This window comes from Gorilla gorilla, chromosome 8 (assembly GCF_029281585.2).
Source record: "Gorilla gorilla gorilla isolate KB3781 chromosome 8, NHGRI_mGorGor1-v2.1_pri, whole genome shotgun sequence".
NCBI classification, from domain to species: Eukaryota; Metazoa; Chordata; class Mammalia; order Primates; family Hominidae; genus Gorilla; species Gorilla gorilla.
In genome coordinates, this window is record NC_073232.2 from 112,221,754 (window position 1) to 112,241,696 (window position 19,943).

A 19,943-nucleotide genomic window follows, 5' to 3' on the forward strand; every position below is an offset into this window, starting at 1 on the left:
CTCAAAAAAAAAAAAAAAAAAAAAAAAAAAAATCTTTAGTAAAGGGTTCTTTGTTGGAGATGAAGGGTATAGACAATGAATGTTCAATCATGTTCTCCAGAGGCCTTCTTGAACTGTCCCTATCCTGAAAATATATTATAATGAGATCTTAAAAGAAGGTACCAATAATCACCACTTTTGTTTTTGAAAATAACCAATTTTCAGGTTATCCTCACAAAACGTAAGCTGAACAGTTAGCATCTGTCTTATTGTAGAAGAAGTTGAGGTAAAGAAAGGATAAGAGCACAGTATATGTTTCTTGAAAAATGAAATTAAAATTCAGTTCTATATGATTTATGATTTAATTTTGAAAAAATTACTCTAATTTTATCATCAATTGTTTTATAACAAACTCTTGATTATCTGATTATAAGCTATTCACTTGTAGATTATCTATTTTAATCTTACAGTTAAGATTAAAGTTAATCTTACCGTTAAGATTAAAGCTAATCTTACCTATACTTTTATAGTTAAAATTTCCTTCTCACTCAGTACCCAAGTCAGAGGTGCTCAAGGAATGCACCTGGCCTAGGTAAAATAAGATCTGGGTAGCAAAGCACCTGGCAAAATCCTATGAGTCATTTTATAGTCAAGCACATTGGAAAACCAGGTTATCTTTTATGCTCTTGATTTTTATATGCTCTTGATTTAAAAAAAAATTAGGCCAGGTGCGGTGGCTCACGCCTGCAATCCCAGCACTTCGGGAGGCCGAGGTGCGCGGGATCACCTCAGGTCAGGAGTTCAAGACTAGCCTGGCCAACATGGTGAAACCCTGTCTCTACTAAAAATACAAAATTAGCCGGGTGGGGGGGTGCACGCCTATAACCCCAGCTACTCGAGAGGCTGAGGCAGAAAATGGCTTGAACCTGGGAGGCAGAGGTTGCCGTGAGCTGAGGTTGCACCATTGCACTCCAGCCTGTGTGACGAGAGCAAAACTCCATCTCAACAACAACAAAAAATTTAAGTCTACTCAGGCAAGGTGGCTATTGCCTGTAGTCTCAGCTATTCGTGAGGCTGAGGTGGGAAGACTGCTTGAGCCCAACAGTTCAAGGCTACAGTGAATTATGATCGGACCACTGCACTCCAGCCTGGGTGACAAAGAGAGGCCCTGTCTCTAAAAAATTAAATAAATAAGAAAAAAAAAACTAAGTCTGTCTTATATTCCCAAGTAGGTTACAGTTCCTTAATGGTAGGTACCACCTTCTCTTTGGTATCTCAAGAGTCTGGTATGATGCCTTTTGCATGGCAAGCACTTGATGTTCATTTGCTAATGATGATTATTCTTCAACTCCAACTCCCAAATAAATTCATTACATTCTGCTTTCCAAACTCACTTCTGCTGCTAATTTCCTTTTTTCTTCTAATTCCTTCTTTCAAAATATTTCTTCCCTTTTTCTTTTTTTCTTTTCTTTTTTCTTTTTTTTTTTTTTTTTTGTGGAGACAGGGTCTCACCCTATCACCAAGGCTGAGTGCACGAGTGCAGTAGTGCAATCATGGCTTACTGCAGCCTTGACCACCCGGGCTCAACTGATTGTCCCACCTCAGCCTCCTAAGTAGCTGAGACTACAGGCATGCGCCACCATACCTAATTTTTATTTTGACAGGGTCTCACTATGTTGCCCAGGCTGGTCTCGAACTCCTGGACTCAAGTGATCCACCCGCCTCAGTCTCCCACAGTGCTGGGATTTCAGGTGTGAGCCACTGTGCCCGGCCTCTTCCTTCTACTAATTGCTCTATGCTACGACCCTGGTCCAATTCCCACCATCTCACCCTTTGAAATCTTGTCCCCAGGCATTATTTCTTCAAGTCTACCAAATGATTCCTGACAAATCAAGATTACAAATGTACCAGTTTTATCATCTCCCTCCCCGGGCCAAACTTTTACCATGAAGCACAAGGAGCCTACTGCTAATGGCTTCTTCCTCAGTAATCCTATTCTTATTACCCAAAATATATAAAAAATAAATTTGCTCTGGACACTCTCTGTAGAGGTTTACTGAGCTACCAAAAGACTTATGCTTTCACCCCAAAGCAAACTTACATTCATGATTATCCAGTCACAACTTTCCCCTTCTCCAACTATCCAGTATTATCTCACCTATGATATGAGACCCTATTCCACACAAGGAGGTTTTTATTGTTATGAAGCCACATCATTATTAACCCCAAAGCCTTACTCCAGTTACACTGTCTCTCCATCTGAAACCTAGGCTTGCTTCTCTAAAAAACCTTAGAAGCTCACATTCATCTTGGCTGTCTATAGCCTAGAAAAGAAATTATTGTCTACATCATGAATTCTGACACTTGTATTTTTATATACTATACAGCACCTAACATAAGATTTTAGACTTAGAGAGAGGTGCCCAAAATATTTTCACAAATTTGATATTATTTGGTTTCAATGTTCCCCCAAAATAGGGTCTTGGTCCTGTATTTCTACATTCCTTTAACTTATGATTCCCTATCCCTTGGTCAGAAGTTGGGGTCCTAAAAAATCACAAGGCTGGGCACAGTGGCTCACGCCTGTAATCCCAGCACTTTGGGACGCCGAGGCAGGGGGATCACGAGGTCAGGAGATTGAGACCATCCTGGCTAACACGGTGAAACCCGGTCTCTACTAAAATTACAAAACATTAGCCGGGTGTGGTGGCGGGCGCCTGTAGTCCCAGCTACCAGGGAGGCTGAGGCAGGAGAACGGTGTGAACCTGGGAGGCGGAGCTTGCAGTGAGCCGAGATTGTGCCACTGCACTCCAGCCTGGGCGATAGAGCGAGACTCCGTCTCAAAAAAAAAAAAACAAAAAACCACAAGTAATTTTTCCCCCTCTGGCCCTAAGGCCATCCAGGGAGAACACAGAGGGAATGCACTGGTGACTGACTGCTGTTCAGACACAATGGGCCTCTTGGTGAAGGGGAAGAATAAAAGCGTGCCATAACTCCCACTCTGCTGGCTTTGAAATCAACTGGCTTTCTTAAAGCTGTAGAATTATGCTATTTTCCTTGTTTTGCCAGATCCCCCTGAACCCATATAATAAGGCTTGTTTTCCTGTCTATTTTCAACAGGATAACTGTTTTGATAAGCTTTATTACCTGATGGATTGCTATTTTATTGGTTATTTCTACACAGTAAAGGTGAATCTTCAAAAACATACACAATTTAGAACCTGGAAAGTACTTTAGAGATTATTTAGTTCAATACCCTTTTTATTTTAAAATTCATTTGATTATTATTATTTTTTAAGACAGGGTCTCAGTCTGTTACCCAGGCTGGAGGGCAGTGGCTCAATCACTGCTCATTGTAGCCTTGACCTCCCAGGCTCAAGTGATCCTCCTGCCTCAGCCTCCTGAGTAGCTGGGACTACAGGTGTGTGCCACTGTGCCCAGCTAATTTTTTTTTTCTTATTTTGGAGATGGGGTCTCATTTGTTGCCCAAGCTGGCCTCAAACTCCTGGGCTCAAGTGATCCTCCCACCTAGGCCTCCTAAACTGCTGAGGTTAAAGGTGTGGGTCACCATATTCTGCCTCAATGCCCCTGTTTTATAGCCCTGTTAGTGAAGCGTAAGTCTGTTTTTCATCAGAAAGAGTCATACAAGCTATTCCCCTGGGATCCTAGGTGATTCCTTAGGAACGGATCACTTTTTCCATTAGATTGGTATCTCCAGAATAACTAGTGGTCATTCCCAGACTTCTGAAATACCAATATGAAGAACTCCTGCACGAACAAGACCAGATTTTGAGAACAGAAAAATAGGAAGTGTGGTGACCCTTAGGGTCAGCCTGAGCCTTTGACTCATGCACGATTAATCCCAGCCACACTGCTTGTTTCCTCTGGTTGGATTTTTTATTTGAACAGGAAATGCATTAGGAATAAAATGGTAAAAAGGAGTGCAGGTTTTCTTAGAATCGGATATGAGCAGTCTGACTGCAGTCCTGGGTTCCTCACGGACTCCTTTTGGGCTGTCTCTAAATGCCAGGGGAACTATGTGCTTTATGCAGCCTGACCACGTATAGTATTTTATTTAGGTTTCCATACGAGCCATGTCAGAACTTCTTTCCTGAGAGCTCACATTCATGGCATCACAAATTTACAACACATGTGCTTTGACTGATGAATACCACTGGTCAATTTATTTTTTATTGGCCTGTTGTTTGAGGGGGCAGGTTATAGGCAAGGGATGAGGATTCTGTCTTATGTGAGGCAATTATTAGTGATATTCTATCACTTGTCATAATATGCACTAACTTGTTTCTCTCCTCTCTGTCTTTTCCTTGTCCTAGTCTCTCTTTTTTTTTTTTTTTTTTTTTTTTTTTGGAGACAGAGACTTGCTCTGTCGCCCAGGCTGCAGTGCAGTGGTGCGATCTCGGCTCGCTGCAACCTCTGCTTTCCGGGTTCGAGCAATTTCTCCTGCCTCAGCCCCCCGAGGAGCTGGGATTACAAGTGCCTGCCACCATGCTGGTAGTGATGGGGTTTCACCATCTTGGCCAGGTTGATCTCAAACTCCTGACCTCGTGATCCACCCGCCTCAGCCTCCCAAAGTGCTGGGATTACAGGCGTGAGCCACTGCGCCCAGCCTCCTTGCACTAATCTCTTATTTTGGTTTTGTTCTTTACTCCCCTCCAACCCCCACCTTTCTTTTCTCCTGTTTTTTTTTTTTTTAGGGTAGTCAGGGGCACTGGCCACCTGTTTTGATTCTTCTTCTAAGAGACAGACTTGTTTCTCAGTTTAAATATAACTCGAGGCCAGGCGTGGTGGCTCATGCCTGTAATCCCAGCACTTTGGCAGGTCGAGGCAGGCGGATCGCTTGCAGTCAGGAGTTCGAGACCAGCTTGGCCAAAATGGTGAAACCCTGTCTCTACTAAAAATACAAAAATTAATCGGGTGTGGTGGCACACACCTGTAATCCCAGCTACTTGGGAGGCTAAGGCATGAATATCACTTGAACCAACGAGGCGGAAATGGCAGTGAGCAGAAATTGCACCACTGCACTCCCGCCTGGGTGACAGTGTGAGACTCCATCCCAAGGAAAAAAAAAATATATATATATATATATATAAACTCAAAACAGTAGGAATAGTCCGAAACAATTACATAGCTTCAGGAAAAGGAAGAAGGGTGACACCTGCTGGAACAAAGATCGGTGGTTCTGATTTCACATAGAATCTCTCTGAGAACAGACACACAAAACTTAACAGAATTATCCCAGAAACAAGATACCCAAAGCACATCAATGAAGCCCAGGCGCCCAGGTTAAGACTAATAAGAATAGCTAGCATTTACTGAGCGCTTACCTACTACCATATGCTTTCCATGTACAACCTCATCTAATCCTCACAATCACCCTGAGGTAGGTATTATATTATTATCCTCATTTTGTAGATAAGAAAACTGAGGCTGAGAGACTTAAGTAACTAGTCCAAGGTCACAGCTATTAAGTGGTGGACTTGGATTTAAACTTAGGCCTGTCAGAATTCTTATCCCCTAAGCTATACTGCCTTCTCTAAATACATACAGACATCTATAAATTATACATAGATTTTTTCTCTTATTAATCCTAATGATACTTCTTAAAGGTAAGTAAGTAACAATGAACTAAAAAGGCACGTGGTAAAACACAACAGATCTCAAACATTATCCCACATACTTTTTTTTTTTTTTTTTTGAGATGGAGTTTCGCTCTTGTTGCTCAGGCTGGACTGCAGTGGCGCAATCTTGGCTCTCTGCAACCTCCAACTCCCGGGTTCTAGCAATTCTCCTGCCTCAGCCTCCCAAGTAGCTGCGATTACAGGTATGCACCATCATGCCCAGCTAATTTTGTATTTTTAGTAAAGATGGGGTTTCACCATGTTGGCCAGGCTGGTCTCGAACTCCTGACCTCAGGTGATCCACCCGCCTAGGCCTCCCAAAGTGCTGGGATTACAGGCTTGAGCTACCATGCCTGGCCCCACATACTCTTAAGGTTTCCAAATCCCCTCCTGACCTATTCCATCATCAACATTTCATTTCCAGACACACTGATCTAATGGAAAAAGTGATTTTCAGTCTAGGAAGTTGAAGCACCATCCCAAGCACTAGACTTAAAAAACAGGAAGCCTAGATGCAAGTCTGATAAACTATATCTGGCATAAAACAATACTTTCATTTTTTAGTGATTTTGTTTCCCACCAGTAAATATCTGTTGATGTGACTTGTCACGTATACAAAAAGAGAAATTAAAATCATTTGTGCACAAGCTAAGTTTCCCAGAAAAAGGCAAATTGCACAGGTATAACTAACTTCTCCATCCTCCAAGCCTTGTGTTTCCAAATTAAAAGACAGAGCTAAAAAAAAACGTGAAAGGCATAGAAGGAAAGCTGACTGGTCAGTGTGTTTACTGGCAGTAGATTATCACAGAGAGGAGAACAAGATAAAACCATGGATAATTAGTACATCTCATTCTAGTCTCTCTTTCCCAGTGTACCCCCTACCCGCATCCTCTTCCTTTGGATTCCACTTACATCTTTAAGCTTATTAGGCTTAACTGGTTAAAAGGTAGTCAAGATAAAATCTACAGATTCCAGGTCCTGGCCTGACCTTGAGTCAGTCTTCAGACAGGTGACTCACGATGCCAGATTCTTTCTGAGAATCTCTCGGATGGCATGCTTCCTAAGAAAAGTCCATGCTACCCACATCCTCTGAACAGCTCAGCGGAAGCCACTGCACTCTTGTCCTTTCTCCATTCCATCAGATATGGACTACAGACTCCACTGGGAGAGCTACGAGTAAGGATAGATAAGGTCCCTGCTATAATCTCTTAATCTATTTTTGTCTGCCTTCCCAACACTGATTAACAAGAAAGCATAGAGCTGAAGTAGAGACTGAGTATAAAGTGAAGTGTAAGAAACTCTCAAAACAGCGTGGTGGCGTTTTCTCTCATTAATACGTTTTTTTTTGTTTTTTTTTTTGAAACAAGGTCTTGCTCTGTTGCCCAAGCTGGAGTGTAGTGGCGTAAACACAGCTCACTGCAGCCTCAACCTCCTGGGCTCAGGCTCCTGCCTCAGTTTCCTGAGTAGCTGGGACCACAGGCATATACCACTGGTATGCACCACCATGCCTGGCTAATTTAATTTTTTTTTTTTTTTTTTTTTTTTGTAGAGACAACGTCCTGCCATGTTGCCCAGGCTGATCTCAAACTCTTGGGCTCAAGGGATACTCTTGCCTTTGGCCTCCCAAAATGCTAGGATTACAGGCATGAGCCACTATACCCAGCCTCTTATCAATCCTAATGATACTTCTTAAAGTTAAGTAAGGTCTGTAATCCCAGCTACTCGGGAGACTGAGGTGGTAGCATCACTTGAGGCTAGGAGTTTCAGACCAGCCTGGGCAACAACGTGAGACCCTGTGTCTTAAAAAATAAAACAAAATTTGTATAATAAAAAATAAATAATCCCAGCACTTTGGGAGGCCAAGGTGGGCAGATCACAAGATCAGGAGTTCAAGACCAGCCTGACCAATATGGTGAAACCCCATCTCTACTAAAAATACAAAAATTAGCTGGGTGTGGTGGCAGGTGCCTGTAGTCCCAGCTACTCGGGAGACTGAGGAAGAAGAATCGCTTGAACCTGTGAGGCGGAGGTTGCAGTGAGCCGAGATCATGCCACTGCACTCCAGCCTCAACAGAATGAGACTCCGTCTCAAAAAACAAACAAATAAATAAATAAACAAAATAAAACAAAATCTAAAAATAAAGAAATTCTCAAAATAGATTTTGAGGATTAAGGTCAAAATCCATTATTCCATTCTTATCACTAAGGGTTAGAGAAGTTTGCTAGGTTTTTCTGGGTGTGTGTGTTGCGGGGGGTGTGTGTGTACATGATTTAAGAAATTAAGCCTGTCCCTTTTGTGCCATATGCCAAAGAGCAAGTAATGATATTAATAACACACCTAATAAGTTCTACTGTTTTGATGACTGAGTCATCACAAAATTGGATTGATCAGAAGCTTCTGTCTTTTAGACACTACTGGTTTCTCTGTTTATGCAGAATGGACTTAAGGATACTTGTTGAAATGGTTTATAGTTTGTTCATCTAATCAGAGTGCAAGAAGGGAGAAATATTTGGAAAATCACTGAGAGATAGCTATGACTACCTGTTTTAATTTATATTTATGTATTTATGTATTTATGTATTATTTATTTGAGACAGGGTCTCGCTCTGTCACCCAGGCTGGAGTGCAGTGATGTGATCATAGCTCACTGACGCTTCCAACTCAAGCGATCCTCTTGCCGCAGCCTCCTGAGTTGTTAGGACTATAGGTGCACACCACCATGCCTGGCTAAGTATGACTATCTGTTTTAAATCACTTCCTTTTAAACTAGCTCTGATAAGACAGTAGTAAAATGCGGATGTTTTGCACCTATCTCTTAATTTCCACATCAAAATTCCTGCTCTACTATTATACATTAATAAATGGTAATATTGTTAGCAAAGCCGTACCCAGTTATTTTTTTTCTCCCTCCCCCCACGCCCCATATCAGTTTTTAAAAGACAAAAAGAGAAATAAAGCCTGAAGTTGGTCAGGCGCAGTGACTCATGCCTGGAATCCCAGCACTTTCGGAGGCCGAGGCAGGCAGATTGTTTGAGCCTAGGAGTTCGAGACCAGCCTGGGCAATATGGCAAAACCCCATCTCTACCAAAAATACTAAAAATTAGCCCAGCGTGGTAGCACGTGCCTGCGGTCCCAGCTACTCATGAAGCTGAGGTGGGAGGACTGCTTGAGCCTGGGAGGCAGAGGTTGCAGTGAGCTGAGATCGCACCACTGCACTCCAGCCTGGGCAACAGAGTGAGACTACTGTCTCAAAAAAAAAAAAAGAGAGAGAGAGCATGAGCCTGAAGTGTGGCTATTGCACGGGGGCATTGGAAAGATAACCCTGGACTTAGAATATGATGAGTTCATATTCTGAGGCCAAGACTTCCCACCTTCGGCCAACAGTCTTTGAATTTTGCTCTCATTATTTATAAAATACAGTTAATAATCCCCATTTTCCTACCTCCCAGGTCTGTGCTGAGGATCAAATGAGAATATATTTGTGAGAAAATACCTTGGAAATTGTAAAATGGTACTAAACTGTAAGGCATCATTACGTCCACGCTACTTTGGTATTGCCGAGGACTCTCTAGAGGTTAAGCCACTTCACAAATTCAAAAAGGATCTGGTTGTCGAAACGGGCAGACTCCAAAAATCTAATTTCAAATAGTCTACTATTTGATGAGCAGCTTACCTCGATGGAGGGGAAGATTATCCAATTCTTGGGATGTGAATTCACAAATGCACACAAACAGCCTCTCTCCCTCTTTTAGACTGGGAATGGTCACAATTTCCACAAAACTGCTGGGGAATTGTCCTGAAAATAAAAGCAAACATATTAAATTTTAATACTGAGATTTCTTTTCCCGTCTATGTACAAGGACAAAAACTTTTCTTCTGAGTCCATGTATAGACGGTAACTTGAAAACTCAGGAAGTACTCATAATTGGAGAATCTGTTGGAGAAGAAGTATAGTGCACAAAACTAGATGCATGCAGGACAGACAGAATGCAATTCAATTTGGTACGCATTTATTGGGGGCTGCTATATGCAAAGCACGCTGCAGAGGAAAACATAAGACAGTTTTGGTTTTCAAAGATCTAAAAACCTAGTTCAGACAAAAAGTCGAATTCAGACATAAATAATAATTCAATCCTGAAATCTGGTATCATAACGTAAGTACACAAATTGTTACGGAAGTTCAGAAAAGGTAGGTAATAGGTCAGGAAGAACATAAAAAACTTTATGAAAACAATAGCATTTGAATCTGACGGTGGACAAGGTTTTAATAGGTGGTGGGAGAAAGACAGGGCCTGCCAGTTGGAAAGTATCAGAAAGTCTGATTGATTCTACCTTCTATCTCTGGGTATATTTATCTCCAGACCCACCACCTTGGTCCATGCCATCACCATCTCTCACCTGGATTACTGCAGCGACCTTCCAAATGCTTACCTGCCTTCAGTTTTGTCCTTTCTATCATTCTTAAGTCTGCAGCAGTGAGTTTTCTAAAATTCAAATCTGATCATGTTCAAAGCACTTTCAGGGTTTCCCATTTTCTTCACTCCTTACCATGGCATACTCTGTCTCCCATGATCCAGCTTTTGCTCATCTCTCCAGCCCACCTTTCTCCCTCAACCACTCACACCTCATGCCCTACTAAACTTCTCTAGGTCCCCTGTGTTCTCACATTCCAGAGACCTTCAACAAGCAATCCTCTCTGCCTACCATCTTTCCTTGCTAACTCCTTCTCATCATTTTTGTCTCAGCTGAGATATCATTTCTACTGGGAAATAATTTATCTCCCAAATGTGGGTTAAGTGTCAACAGAGTGTGCTCGAAGGACTCCAACCCAGACTTACATAAATATGAGTATATGCAAGTTAAGGATTGGATTAACACAGATGCATGTGGTGTGGGAAAAGCTTCCACCCTTCCCTAGGCTTATTAATGAAAGAAATCGATGTGAACATATATCTTACAGAATTGAAGAAAGCTAACCAGGTGTGTGGAATATGGGTGGTAGGTACCATGTAGGGTAAGGGATAACTTTAATAAATTTGGGCCAGCCATGGATCCAAGAAGGAGTGAACAGGATGAATCATGCTCCTTTGAAGAAAATGAAAGAAAGATCACTTCTCAGCCTTTTGCCTAAGATCAAGTGAAGAATGAAAGAAAAGGTAGAAAATGTTCAAAGAAGACAGCCAGAGGAAACAAGGTGGAGAGCACCTTGTGTTCCACAAATCATAAAGCTGGTTATGAAAAGCAGTAGTGCCGGGTGCGGTGGCTCACGCCTGTAATCCCAGCACTTTGGGAGGCCTAGGCAGGCGGATCATGACGTCAGGAGATTGAGACCATCCTGGCTAACATGGTGAAACCCCGTCTCTACTAAAAATACAAAAAATTAGCCAGGCGTGGTGGCATGTGCCTGTAGTCCCAGCTACTCGCGAGGCTGAGGCAGGAGAATGGCATGGACCTGGGAGGTAGAGCTTGCAGTGAGCCGAGATCATGCCACTGCACTCCAGCCTGGGCAACAGAGCAAGACTCCATCTCAAAAAAAAAGGAAAGCAGTAGTAAACAACAGGGTTATGAAGAAAGGAATAACATGTTTTGAGAAGAGGAATAATAGCACTGAACACAAAGGATAAAGACCTGGGAAGGGAAAGGGGGTGAAAGACAAAGACTTGGATAGAAACCTGGGCTGGGGCAGCTGGTGTCTAGTGGTGCAACCTCTTGAAGGAATCAACACAGAGAGATGGAATGGTAACAGAAATCTTCCCCTAACTGGTAGAGACCACATGTGAATACAGTAGGAAAACACAAAAGGATTCTGAAATTTATTGACTTGGGCTTCCCATTTAGCTAGCTTTCTTTTCTTTCCTTCCTTCCTTTCTTTCTTTTCTTTCTCTTCCTCCCTCCCTACCTCCCTCCCTACGTCCTGTCCTTTCTTATTTATTTATTGAGATGGTGTCTTGCTATGTTGACCAGGCTGGTCATGAACTCTTGGCCTCAAGCAATCCTCCCATCTCAGCCTCCCAAAGTGCTGGGATTATAAGCATGACCCACCGTGCCCAGCCTTTATTTTTATTTTTATTATTTATTTACTTATTTAGAGACAGAGTTTCACTCTTGTCGCCCAGGCTGGAATGCAATGGCACAATCTCAACTCACTGCAATCTTCACCTCCTGGGTTCAAGCAATTCTCCAGCCTTGCCTCCTGAGTAGCTGGGATTACAGGCACGCGCCACTACACCCAGCAAATTTTGTATTTTTAGTAGAGACAGGGTCTCACCATCTCACCATGTTGGCCAGGCTGGTCTTGAACTCCTGACCTCAGGGAATCCACCCACCTCAGCCTCCCAAAGTGCTGGGATTATAGGCATGAGCCACTGTGCCCAGCTAGGAATAATTTTCTTTCTTTCTTTCTTTTTTTTTTTTTTTTTTTTGAGACAGGGTCTCACTCTGTTGCCCAGGCTGGAGTGCAGTGCCAGCCTTTATTTTTAATACGGAAAGAAGTCAGGGCCTGTGGTCCACTATGAGTCTCTTACTTACCTGTAACATCCTCCTTCTTTCCTAGAAGCCAAAATTCATCCACCACTGCCAGCACCTCAATAACATCTCCCACAAAGAGCGGCAGTTCTTCTGATACGCTAGGGCAGAAGTCAAAAATGGCTCGAACCACTGAGCCAGCCTCCATGTTTTATAACCTGGAAAGATAGATCAAGAGAAACAGAAAACATCAATATTTAAGACACTGCAATATAGATCTATTTCTTGGAATGATAAAGCTTAAGATACAAATATACTTAAAATGAAGCCAAAGTTAAGCAAATAAGTTAGTACTTCCTATTTTATTTTTGAGACAGGGTCTCACTCCCATCGCCCAGGCTGGAGTGCAGTGGAGCAATCATGGCTCACTGTAGCCTCGACTTCCTGGGCTCAGGTGATTCTCCCAGCTCAGTCTCCCAAGAAACTTGGGCTACAGGCATGTGCCACCATGTCCAGCTAATTTTTTGTATTTTTACTAGAGGCAGGGTTTCACCATGTTGCCCAGGCTGGTCTCAAACTCCTGGGCTGAAGCAACCTGCCTACCCTGGCCTCCCAAAGTGCTGGGATTACAGGCATGCTCCACTGTACCTGGCCTCATATTTTAAAATATTAAAGTTATTTCTCATTTCTTTTTCCTTTTTTGGGGGCCGGGGGAAACAGGTCTTGCTTTATCACCCAGGCTGGAGTGCAGTGGTGTGATCATAGCTCACTGCAGCCTCCAGCTCCTGGGCTCAAGTGATCCTCCTACCTCAGCTTTCTGAGTAGCTGGAACTACAGGCGCACACCACTGTGCCTGGCTTTTTATTTTTATTTTTTGAGATGAAATCTCGCTGTGTGTTCCACACTGGAGTGCAGTGGCACAATCTCGGCTCACTGCCACCTCTGCCTCCTGGCTCAGCCTCCCAAGTGATTCTCAAGGCTCAGCCTCCCAAGTAGGTAGGACTACAGGCATGCACCACCATGCCCAACTAATTTTTGTATTTTTAGTAGAGACAGGGTTTTGCCACATTGGCCAGGCTCATCTCAAACTCCTGGCCTCAAGTGATCTGCCCACCTCAGCCTCCCAAAGTGCTGGGATTACAGGCGTGAGCCACTGCCCGCGGCATTTATTTATTTATTTATTTATTTATTTATTTATTTATTTATTTATTTATTTATTTATTTGTAGAGATGAGATCTCACTTTGTTACCCAGGCTAGTGTTGAACTCCTAGCTTCAGTGATCCTCCTGCTTTGGCCTCCCAAAGTGTTGGGATTCCAGGCATGAGCCACCACACCTGGTCTAATTTAAAAATAATAATTTCCTCATATATTTTTCATTTGGACCACAAAGGAATTCAGGAACAAAACAAAACAAAACAAAACAAAACAAAACAAAAACCCTAGACCTCTCAGTGATAGAAAAGATTCAAGTGTCAGCAAATGTAGGCTTTTCAGAATGCCTGAAGAGGGCAGTAAGGAAATTAACATTTTTAAAACACCAGACAACATGGTAATTTTAAAATACAACACTTTAAAAAGTAGAGATTTTAAATATGGCATTTTATTCCCCATAGATCTTAAAGATTAGGATACTAAGGCTCAGTATAGTTAGAAAACATTATTTGTCCAAGATCACAGTGCTCACAGCAGCAGGGCCAGGACTCAAACTGAGGGCATTCTGGTTCCTACCTACTGAGACTATCTGCAAACAAATGTACCACAGCCTGAAGAACAGCAGCAGAACCATGCCTCAAAGGCCTAGATGGAAAACCTGTTGGGGGCTGGCACGGTGGCTCGCACCTGTAATCCCAGCACTTTGCGAGGCCGAGGTGGGCAGATCACCTGAGGTGAGGAGTTTTGAGGCCAGCCTGGGCAACATGGTGGAACCCCGTCTCTACTAAAAGCACAAAAATCAGTCAGGCACGGTGGCGGGTGCCTGTAATCCCAGCTACTTGGGAGGCTGAGGCAGGAGAATCACTTGAACCTGGGAGGCCGAGGTTGCAGTGAGCCGAGATCGCGCCATTCACTGCATTCCAGCCTGGGTGACGGAGTGAGACTCAGAAAAGGAAAAAGGAAAAGGAAAAGGAAAGGGAAAACCTATTGAATGGCTCATGCCTATAATCCTAGCACTTCGGGAGACTAAGGCTAGAGGATCAATTGCAGTCAGGAGTTCAAGACCAACCTGGGCAACACAGCAAGACTTCACCTCTATTTTATAAAAAAAAAAGTTAGAAAAGTAAAAATCTGTAAGAAAGGAAGAAAGGACTATGTAGATGGCACCTCCAGACAAGATTTAGCACCCTATGCCAGATCAAGTATATGTTTTCAGTTCACAGAAGTCAGTGGCCCAACCCCAGAGAGTATCCTTGTACTGTTACGGTGTCTGTGCTGTAATAAGACGATGTGTCCATTACCTTGATGCATGTGGCTGGGGAACCTACGTATGTATTGAAGCAGCAGAAAGAGAGGACATAAGTAGTGGACATCCATCCCTCTGTAGACAATCAGCCTTGATGACAGCTACATTTCTCCCTAGGTCTCTTAAAGGAGCAGCTGAAGATCACCAGAGTATCCAGGCCTGAAATCTATTTTTCTTTTCTTTTCTTTTTAGAGATGGGGTCTTGCTCTGTTGCCCAGGCTGGAGTGCAATAATAGCTCACTGCAGCCTTGAACTCCTGGGCTCAAGTGATCCTCCTGCCTCAGCCTCCCAAGTACAAGTCTATTTTCAACCATCTCAAGTACTTATTTGGTCTTGGTAGAGATGAATGAGGACTCTACCTTCCATCTCACATACAACCATCATCACATCAAAAAGCATGAAGTGCCTAATTACAAAAAAAGAAAAGGTAGTGGTAGCTCTGTTAATTTTATTTATTTATGAGACAGGGTCCTATTCTGAGGCCCAGGCTGGAGTGCAGTGGCTCACCGCAGCCTCGATATCCAGGGCTCAAGCAATCTTCCCACCTCAGCCTCCTGGGTACATATGGCTACAGGTATGCATAACCATGCCCAGCTAATTTTTTTTGTACCTTTTTGTAGAGACAGGGTTTTACTATGTTGCCCAGGCTGGTCTCAAACTCCTGGGCCACCCACCTTGGCCTCCCAAAGTGCCAGGGGGTTACAGGGAGAAGCCACCATACCTGACCTCTGTTAATTTATAATCCAGCCAGGCACGGTGGCTCACGCCTGTAATCCCAGCACTTTGGGAGGCTGAGGCGGGTGGATCACCTGAGGTCAGGGAGTTCGAGACCAGCCTGACCAACATGGAGAAACCCTGTCTCTACTAAAAATACAAAATTAGCCGGGCATGGTGGTGCATGCCTGTAATCCCAGCTACTCGGGAGGCTGAGGCAGGAGAATCACTTCAACCCCGGAGGCGGAGTTGCAGTGAGCCAAAATCGCACCATTGCACTCCAGCCTGGGCAACAAGAGCAAAACTATGTCTCAAAAAAAAAAAAATTATATCCAAGAAAACACTGATGTGGATAAACATATTAGGCATATAATAAATCATTTAGTATATTAATATGGAGTACCTAGAAGATGTTAATAAATCATGCTACACAAACGTTACCTATTTAATTTGTACTGTCAAGCAAAAGTAGGTTATCTTTGTGTTACTTATTATAGACTTTTTGTCTATAATAAGATGACTTGAGTCCACAGTGGAAAAGAGAAGTGGTAAGTGGGTATTTCCCACAGATGCTACTAACACATTTTCTCTAAGTATTACCAAAAAAAATCTAATTATAATCACATGCTGAAGAGGCAGCATATATGAATGTAAAGCACTAGGCTTCTGCAGTCAGAGAGACCCAGGTCCACAGGCCAGCTCCACTATTTATTAGCGATTTCACCTTGGACATCTTACTTAAACTCTCTGGGATTCAGTTTCCTCATCCAGAAAAATGGAGATAATCATACTTTCATAATAACCATCAAGACTATTATAGTTATAACAGTGCCTAACATTCATTGAGTACTTCCTAGGTACATGCATTTACCATGTACTTCCCTGAGTCCTCGCAAGGACCCTATCATATGTTATTGGTTCCCATTTGGCAGGTGGGGACACGGGATCAGAGAGATGATAGCTGTCCAAGGTCACATAGTAAGTCAGAGGTGTAATGGGAACCCAAATCTGTCTGTCTCCAAAGCCTTAACCAGTATGCTAACAGTGTGAAAGCACCTAGGTCAGGGCTGGTATAGTAGCTGCTCAATAAACATTAGTCATTATTACAAAGCATCATTTCCATAATCAACTGCAAGCTCAAATTTGTGTCACTGATATAGCACCATCAGAGAATGTGCTATTTCAAACATATAAACACTACGGAGCTTACCATTTCAACATGTCAAAACCTGGTTAACTTTGATTGTTTAAAAATAGACACACTCCAGACTTCCCTGACTTCTTTATTAGAAGACCTTGAACATGACTTACTCTTTGGCTGATGGGTCCAAGTTCATTATTAAGACTACACATTACTGTATTAAGCTGTGATACACAATACCAGCACTGTCTATCTTTTAGGCCTTTCTCTTTCAACGTCAGCCTACCCTCTGCTCTCCTCTGTCAACTTTTCCACGCCCTTGCTATATTGCTGTTTATGATCTGCTATGGAGGGGAGACCACACGCATACTACCAAAATTATGTAAAGTTCCTAGATAAATAAAAGTAAACAAGCTCTAAATGCGAGGCTAACGAACTCTACTGTGGTGGGAAAGGACACATGTTCGTGGTAGAGTTTTTCAACAGTTATTTTCATGTGCACTGAGGCCCCTTTCTTACTTTCTGGCTGTCTTCCAGAGGACTGAAGTTGCCAGATGTCAGATTTCCACATAAGGGTGGTGTCCTAAGTATTTTCTTAAAAAAAAAAAAAAAAACCACACATAATGTCGTGCAAACTTCTTAGCCATCTAGATGTTTATGTTATTAAAACTATTCCTTAACCTTCGGCCAAATTAGATACTATTTTTCTTCTTATACTACATTTTCTCAAATTTCATCTATCAGACTAGATATATCTAATTATCTAAAATATCAAGTAAAGAATTAGCATAAACCCCATATAATTACTTAGAGAACTACCCCATTACACAAAGGGAGTAATGCTTGTAATCTGAAAGAGTTAAAGCTTCTCCCAGAGAACCTTTTCACTCTACCAGAAAATGACTCAGAAGCAGAGGAGAATCTGGCTCAATAAATACTTTTACTGACTGACCTCCTACTCCATTGGAATGAGGGTGTAATCACTGAGGAGCACACACCCTAGAAGCATACTGAAGTCACGGCCTCGCTAAATTACATGATTCATGTGTGAGACCCAAAAGTATGTATAATATGATGAATCTCATCTGTCTTCTCTGCCCTGTATACCCTATGAAAAGCAGCTACTCTTATTCATGCCAGGGCCATTTTAGAAGCCTGAGCATATATTTTGAAACAATCATAAATGGCTTCTATAAGCTGTTCCACCAACTCCAGATAGAAGTAAAAAGAACTGCAGAGGAAATCAGAACACAGATGGGCTTGAGAGAATGCCGAGGAAATTACTGCTTATATGGCATGATTTCAGGGACAGCAGAAAAATTTGCTATGAAAACACCATCTTCTTCCCTTGCTGGTGAATGCCTATCTTTCCACCTTTAGAGAGTCATTCTGCATTTGAAATATAGATATCTTTGGAAAGAAAATTCTTCAAACCCTTTTAGAATGTAAACTCTGTGAAGGAAGAGATTTATTTCATTCACTGGTCTACAGCAGTGCCTGGCACATGAAATATTTTCAGATTTTTGATGAACAAATGATTTGTTGAAGTTTGGGAAAATATATGAAACTCTTTTTTTATTCTTATCTTTTAAAAATTTTTTTCCAATAATCCAACTTGTCACAATATATGAAACTATTCATATCAAAATCTCAAGTTTTACTTACCTAAAACTAAATTAACCATCTCTTCCCCAAAAATAGTTTTACCTTCCAGCTTGTCTATCTATGTATGGCACTGGCAACAGTGTCATAGCAATGTCATAGAAATCTTCCAGGTCAAGCATTAATATCTTGGACTTCTTCATCCTCTATGGCAGACGGTACACTAAGAACAAGAGCTACTGTATGATTATCTACCAAGTGTCAGACACTGATCTAGGAGCTTAAATCCTCACGACTCCGCAAGATAGACAGCAAGTCTCCAAAGCCAGGGTGCCTGCATTCCAATCCCAGCACCACCACTGAGCAATTTACTCAATCTCTTTAGCTGACAAATAGCTAAACCAGAACCCGAATTCAGGCCTGTTTGATTCCCATGCCCACGTTCTTTTTACGGCAAACATCACTTTTCTTAAACTTCATTGGTTCTTCCTTCAACATCCTCTAGACTTCCATTTTTCTGTTTCTCCAACATTTAACTATGAAAATTTTCAAACAGCGAGGTTGAAAGAATTTTACACCCACCACCTAGATTCTAGCATTAACATCTTACTGCAGTTACTTTATCACATATTATCTATCCCTTTATTCGTTTATCAATTTGTGTTATTTTTTGGATGCATTTCAAATATATATATTTTTTATTTTGATGCACTTCAAAATAAATCATAAACATTTCCCACCAAACTCTGACATATATATCTTAACTAGAGTCCAATATTTGTTTACAGTTTTTGTTGTTTATTTTTTCTTTTTTGAGACAGGGTCTTTGTCACCTAGGCTACAGTGCAGTGGCGTGATCTTGGCTTACTCTAACCTCTGCCTCCCAGACTCAGGTGATCCTCCCACCTCAGCCTCCTGAATATCTGCGATCACAGGTGTGTACCACCACACCTGGCTAATTTATTTACAGAGGTGAGGTTTTGCCATGTTGCCCAGGCTGGTGGTCTGGAACTCCTCAACTCAGGTGCTCTGCCCTCCTCGGCCTCCCAAATTGCTGGGATTACAGGCGTGAGCCACGACGCCTGGCCAGCAGTTTTTTTTTTATTTTTGTTTTTTTAAAGTACCTTTTTCCTCTCCCTACTGGCCAAGGAATTACAAATTCTGGATTTTAACAGAATTGCAGTTCTGTTTTCCCCACTAAAATGGCAGTAAATCTGATTAATCTTTCTAAAATGTCAATTTATATATATAACACAGTTGGATGAGAATTTACAGGTCCTCCTATTTTCTATAATTCATACATTCAATGAATATTTATCAAGCCAAATGGCATCAACCAAAGCCCTATGCAAACTAAAAATCTGGCTTGACTGGGTAAGCTAATCATTTGATGACCCTTCACCCAACATTCTAGGTATTTATTCTCTAATCCTGTTGGTGGCGGACAGTAGCGTTTAGAGTCTCCTCTATTGTCCTAAGCAATTCAACTCCTATCACCAAGTATCTACCCAACTGGGAAAAAAATAAAGCCTGAGCACTAATCTCAAAAGGAGACACTCACTCAGTCTTACCCATTCAATGTGGGGGTCGGGGAAGGACTCAAATCTGCAGTGACTTTTTTTGTGCCTCAAGGATATTTTAATACTTTCTATGGACTAAAGCCTTTGGCAGTTACCTATTAATCCAGCTTTGCTCCAATGATGTGTCCAGGAACCTTCCTGGTGTTGTGTGGGAAATAAGTTACAGTCCCTGCACCCAAGAAGCTTAGTTTAGTCCCCACCAATTCCCAAAACATGTTCTGAGGACACTAATCTTTGTGCTCCAAGACACAAGAGCTCCATGACCATGATAAACTCCAGGAAGGCTATAAACCATATTTCCTTCTTAGAGGAGCATTTAAAAATTAGCATATTAAAGACTGAAACAATTTGGCAAGAATCCT

General features: G+C 42.0%; 1 protein-coding gene across 4 annotated transcripts in view; it reads right to left on the minus strand.

Annotated features, from left to right (window-relative positions):
- Nucleotides 1-19,943, minus strand: part of DNMBP (dynamin binding protein) — a 132,906-nt gene that overhangs the window by 82,714 nt on the left and 30,249 nt on the right. For 3 of the 4 annotated variants that reach the window (XM_055352736.2, XM_031015532.3, XM_055352738.2), the window contains 2 exons: nucleotides 12,148-12,302; nucleotides 9,293-9,415 (listed from right to left, as the gene is read on the minus strand). In XM_055352736.2, coding sequence (XP_055208711.2) covers nucleotides 9,293-9,415; nucleotides 12,148-12,292 — 268 coding nt within the window. In that variant the 5' untranslated portion in view covers nucleotides 12,293-12,302. Of the gene's footprint in view, nucleotides 1-9,292; nucleotides 9,422-12,147; nucleotides 12,303-19,943 lie in introns of those variants that run through there. The other variant, XM_063710408.1, reaches the window with a different exon arrangement.